A 5,883-nucleotide genomic window follows, 5' to 3' on the forward strand; every position below is an offset into this window, starting at 1 on the left:
TATTTCCTAAAAAATTTATATTTCAATACATTAAAAAAATACTTATTTGTAATAAGCTATTTATTAGAAAAATTATTATTTTTTAGAAAAACAAATTGCAAAAAGTTATTATTATCACAAATATTAATTTTTTAGTGATGTGACTTATAAAGTTAAGAATACGTCATCCTCATATTATTGATCATTTTTATTATTATTGCTGCCATTATTTGTAATTAATGTCTCTTTTGATTATTTGTAATTAATGTCTCGTTTGAAAGGGATGCAATGAATGTAGTAAATGACATCAAAGGTAATAAAGATAACCGGAAATAAACTAGTTTGATCACTAACGATATCAAATAGATGCTGTTGAGTTTTGATTCATTTTCACTTGATTTTACACTTAGAGGTTGTAATAGTTTGGCTTATTGCTTAGTTAGAGATGCTCTACACATCATTGATATCCTTGTTAATATTAAAGATGTCCCTTATTGTATTGCTTCTCTATTATAATCAGCTGAAACTTAATATAAATGTTCATTTTTAAAAATAAAAAATGTCTCGTTTGATTACACATTTCAGATAAGATTATATGAGTTGTTTTATTAAAAATAAAATAAATTATTATTATAATATAACTTTTTAATATTAATTTTATTTTAAAATTTAAAATTTTAAAATTATTTATTATATTTAATATTTTAATTTGTAAAATTTATAATAATTATTAAAAATAAAATAAAATAATTTAAATTTAAATGTCTAAACCAACCTTAAAACTTTCTTTATTCAAACAACGAATCTAAAAAATAACGAGCTAAAAGCGTGTTTTTGTTTACAATTTTGTCGGTTAAGACATCATATATTATATTATATGAATATAATAAGGAGAAACTTCAGCTGGCATACTCTCAGCATAGCCGACAAGCAAATGTCCTGCCAGTAAAAACTCAAAAAAAAAGAAAGAAAAACAACAGATTGATGACGCGGCGCAATAATAGACGTCCATTTCTAATACTAATTACCCACCAGAAAAGTCAGAATATTAGTTTGGGAAAGTGACTAGATGCTGCGTCAGTGGGTCCCTCCCAAATTTTCGCTGTATAAATGCAATTTGGATGTGATATGATATCCACGTAAAGCTGACTCATGCCTTTGATTTGAATCCTTGTACATATTAGGCAAGTGGGATTTATTTTATTTTAATCTTTTGTTGCCAACTCTTTTCCTTAAACTGCCCGGATTCGGGCATGAACCTCTTCAGTCTATAATTGCTGTTTTCTACCAACCCTATTTAGCAAATACAACAAAGTTTGGTAAAAGCTATAAATATAGATTGCATTGGATAATTAATGGAGATTTTTCAAATCCCAATACTTATCCAATTTTCAGTATATACCAAATTTAAAATAATAAATGTTTGAATTCCATATTAATATTGTGATATAATTCATATCTTCGGATTCAAAGACAATGGTTGAATAAATGAGAAATATTAAGTGAACCGATAGTTTGACGGATTGTGTTTATTTTTTTAATCTGAATGATTAAGGAAGTAATTATTAGTTAATTTGTATATTTTTTTATCTTTTTTTAAAAATATTTAAAGATGTTTAAAAAATAGATTAAAAAAATGAAAAAAAAAAAACCAACTTTTTGTGTTATCGATCTGATTATCGGTTTTAGTAGCAGGACTCTAAATAAAATATCTAAAAGATCTTAATATATCCATCACTCTCAAGAATATTTTAACTTGAAAATCATGATGGTTGAGATTGAAATAAATGTGCACCATGGAATACCCGTAAAGGAATTTGTAAGATTTGCTCGACATGCAGTGCATGTAAATGATGTTTTAGTTTGATGGGATTCAATCCCATATTTCATATTGCCAGTTATTTAGATTGACAAATGTATGTAATCGTTCTATTGATGAATAAAAGTGATGTTTTGTTATTTTTTTTTTTTTTTAAAAAAAAGGAATTTGTAAGATTTTTATCGGAAAAATTATAAAAATTACATTAAATTATATATAGTTTGACGAGTGTGGTAAAAGGGTATTGACAACTTCGATCATAAGATAAGCAAAAAGATAAGAGCCAGACCATAATTAGTGTCGTAGCAGATGAGATAATTAAGAATTGGATTCTTTTGAACGTCTCTTCCTGACTTATTTGGATAAAATAGTGGGCAAACTTCGATTTTTTTCAGTTCAGGACTTCATTTCAGGACTCGAAGGCTTCGAATTTAGCAGACAAGGACTTTTTTACTTGACTATAAATACCTCCCTTACCAACCTGCCTAGCCACAGCCATTTATCAGCTTTTCATTGATTAGCATCTTGTCCGATCGATCAATTTCATTTCTTTTTGAGTTTCATTGCTCCAGTTTTTTGGGCACAATGACCATTACCATTGAGCAGCCACAGCTTGGTATATACCATTCTTTTCATCTTTTTATTTATTTTTTGTCCTTCCTTTTTCTTGATCTTTGGGTCTCATTGCATTCGCATATACATACACAAATATAATACATATATATATAGGCTCTGAATTTATAATCTTGTGTTTTTTACCCTTTTTTTATCAGAAATATCACAAGTGGATCAGGACAAGGAGATTTCTTCTGAAACAAAGGATTTGGTGTTGGATGGTGGATTTGTGGTGCCTAAAACTGTCCCAAACAATACTGAATTGGCAGCAGAAGATCTTGTTTCAAACAATGACTTCTTGGCTCCAGAAATCAATTCATTTGGCCACTCATTCAGGTCCTCTAAAATAAAGATTTACATATGTTTTATTTTACTTTTAGCTCTTTTAGTTTCTGGGTTGGCCTCCGTTGAATGAATTCTGGCATGGAATTCTGATGGGTAATGCATGCGTCTTTACAGAGATTATGATGCAGAAAGTGAAAGGCAAAAGGGTGTGGAGGAATTCTATCGCCTGCAACACATCAACCAATCATATGATTATGTAAGCAAAATCCCATGAAACTAAAGGTCTAAACTTACAAAAACTGTATAGGGTGCCAAAGAAAAAGCCTAGAAACTCAAGCAGATACAGATAATGAGCTGACATATCTTTTTGATGATGGGATTGCAGGTGAAGAGAATGAGAGAGGAGTATGGGAAATTGAACAGAGTGGAGATGAGTATATGGGAATGTTGTGAACTCCTGAACGAGGTCGTGGACGACAGTGATCCAGACTTGGATGAACCTCAAATCATGCACTTGCTACAATCGGCTGAGGCAATCAGAAAAGATTATCCAGATGAAGATTGGTTGCACTTGACTGCCCTTATCCATGGTATATATATATATATATATTCTTTTTTAAATTCTTTTGGCTCTATCCCAAGGGTGATTTTTTCCCTTTTCTGTCCTAGGGTTTACATCTTGAAATCTGATATATATTTGGAATATTATAATTTTAGTTACATGTTAATGGGGTTAATTCTGAGCTGACATCTCGTGTAAATCCAGGATTTTTAAGATATTCTGATTTTATGCCGACTTTGAGGGACCTACTCACTTATTATAAACTAGGAATTGAATAGCCATGTTTGACCCTCCATGAAGTGCGTACATGCGCCCCACCGAATCTACTAGGAGAATGGGCCCTACTCTGCTAACATTTACAAGTCATTAATTTTATTTAGCCATTACTGCTCCTGTATTGTATAAAAATATATATATATATATATATATATAAAGAACAAGAAAAAAGTGATCAATACTCAGCTGATTATTATTGCGTGGTTTCAGATCTTGGAAAGGTTCTCCTTCTTCCTAGCTTTGGAGGGCTTCCTCAATGGGCTGTTGTTGGTAAGTGACAAGTCAACTCTTTCAATATTATATTAAAATGCTAGTGATTTCGAGTAAATAGAATTGGGGTCTAATTTCAAAATCACTGCGCGCAGGAGACACATTTCCTCTTGGCTGCGCTTTTGATGAAGCCAATGTTCATCACAAGGTCTTCTTAAAAAACTTAAATCTATTGCAGGGTGATTTAATCAGATGTTTTTTTAATCAACTTCTTATTAAGACAAATTTCTTTTCTATTTCAGTATTTCAAGGAAAATCCTGATTACAACAATCCTGCTTACAATACCAAGAATGGAATTTACACAGAAGGATGCGGATTCGACAATGTGATGATTTCATGGGGCCATGATGACTACATGTACTTGGTATGTTTTCAGCTTCCTCTTCCAGTTTTCAGAACTTTTTTTCTTCTGCAACAGAAAAAATATCAATAGAAAACAACAGTTTTTTGAACCTGTATTTGGAAACTTGATGCAGGTGGCCAAGGCAAATGGAACAACCCTTCCTCCTGCTGCATTATTCATTATCCGATACCATTCTTTTTATCGTAAGAATAATCTTCGTACCTTACAAATTAAGTATGCAAATTCTCAACAACCCTCTAGCCAATCTGATTAATCTTACCAAGTTTTTGATGTATTATTTTGTAGCTTTGCATACTGGGGGAGCGTACAAACACCTAATGAATGAGGAGGACGCTAAGAATTTGAAGTGGCTGAAAGTATTCAAGTAAGCTCTTCATTTCATCACATGTATATACCATTATATACATATATTTATGCATATATGATGTTCTGTTGATTGCATCAAACCAAACTGATTATGCTGAACTTAATTACAAATGCAGCAAGTATGATCTTTACAGCAAGAGCAAAGAGAAAATAGATGTGGAAAAGGTCAAGCCGTACTATCTTTCTCTCATTGAGAAGGTGAGATTTTCATTCTGCAATATCTTAGTTGGGAGATTAGAAGCTTTTTCACATTGATTTTCTAAACTGGGATGTTTTGATGCAGTATTTCCCAGCAAAGCTCAGATGGTGAACCTTCGAGTTTTGTTGCTACCGGATGGTTAACTAAGGAAATGGCTGCTACGCGTGATGAGTGATGTTTTACTGCAAGTGGAAATTCAAAAAAGCTGTCTTTTCTTCTGGTGTTAAAGCTGTATAAGTTGCCTGTCATTTTATGTATTACTTGTCATTTGGTCGATCCAAATTTGTTTCTGCTTCTATCTGATAATCAATTCGTTATGATATTCATCTTGGTTTATCCAACTTCTTCCAAGTTTAAGCTTTAAATTCGTATGAAACATGAAATATCAGATATGATGTAGTAATGAGATGGACTTTAAATGCCAGTGACATGCAAAAGCACAAAAAGTGGATTATTAATCCTCAGAAACAAACTCACGTGATTCTATGAATATGAATATAATGCAATTAGCTTAACAAAACGGCAGAAAATGAAGACATAATTTAAAATCATTAAGCCAAGTATATAGTCAGACCATGAAAGTACGCCAATAGATAGACATGGCTGGCCTGCACTTGAAAATTCAAGGGAAGAACGTACAAAAGTGTGGATTGACCACATGTATTTACCTTTTAGCTCAGCAGCGGCTGGTCCAGATCGAGGCTTGTCAGTTTTTGCCAAGTAATTTTAAGTTGATCAGGAAAGTGGGATGTGGATTAAGCTGCCGTGACCATCTTAAAGGTGTGCTCTGAGTCTTAAATATATCTGTTTTGAGATAGGCTTAGGAGCTTACTTGTAAGTTTCATCTTTCTCTCCTCTCTAACTTGCAATCATTCGTCATTCGGGTTTTCGAAGACATTTACACGTAACCATCCCCCTAGTTTCTTGTCACCCTCTCTCAGCTCTACAACTCCTCTGTCAACCCATCATCCGGCTGCTCCCTCCACTCTACCATTTTCCTTCCCTTCTCAAGCCTTAAGAGCATCATTTTCGTAGATTTTCTTCTATTTTTTCATGCATGGGAATGATAGATCTATAGCCTTTTAGCCATCTCCGAGCAACACATGCCACGCCGCGCGCCCATCATTGGATCTAGGCCTTTTAGTTA

The 5,883-nt window shown here is 32.8% G+C and overlaps 1 protein-coding gene across 1 annotated transcript; it reads left to right on the plus strand.

Annotated features, from left to right (window-relative positions):
• The first annotated feature begins 2,244 nt into the window (after positions 1 to 2,244).
• On the plus strand, positions 2,245 to 5,077 carry LOC122304408 (inositol oxygenase 4-like). The gene is made up of 11 exons (XM_043116669.1): positions 2,245 to 2,414; positions 2,572 to 2,749; positions 2,873 to 2,954; positions 3,084 to 3,288; positions 3,747 to 3,806; positions 3,902 to 3,954; positions 4,049 to 4,171; positions 4,284 to 4,353; positions 4,457 to 4,535; positions 4,654 to 4,735; positions 4,821 to 5,077. Exons 1-11 carry the CDS (start codon positions 2,384 to 2,386, stop codon positions 4,845 to 4,847), a joined length of 990 nt encoding a protein of 329 aa, XP_042972603.1. The 5' UTR covers positions 2,245 to 2,383; the 3' UTR covers positions 4,848 to 5,077.
• Positions 5,078 to 5,883: the final 806 nt, after the last annotated feature.

This window comes from Carya illinoinensis, chromosome 3, assembly GCF_018687715.1.
Source record: "Carya illinoinensis cultivar Pawnee chromosome 3, C.illinoinensisPawnee_v1, whole genome shotgun sequence".
In the NCBI taxonomy this organism is placed as follows: Eukaryota; Viridiplantae; Streptophyta; class Magnoliopsida; order Fagales; family Juglandaceae; genus Carya; species Carya illinoinensis.

Excerpts from the sequence above, each read along its gene's own strand:
- LOC122304408 (XM_043116669.1), top strand. The coding sequence starts at position 2,384 with ATGACCATTACCATTGAGCAGCCACAGCTTG. Across the intron at positions 4,536-4,653 it reads AAGTGGCTGAAAGTATTCAA|CAAGTATGATCTTTACAGCA; the intron begins GTAAGCTCTTCA and ends TTACAAATGCAG. Across the intron at positions 4,736-4,820 it reads ATCTTTCTCTCATTGAGAAG|TATTTCCCAGCAAAGCTCAG; the intron begins GTGAGATTTTCA and ends GTTTTGATGCAG.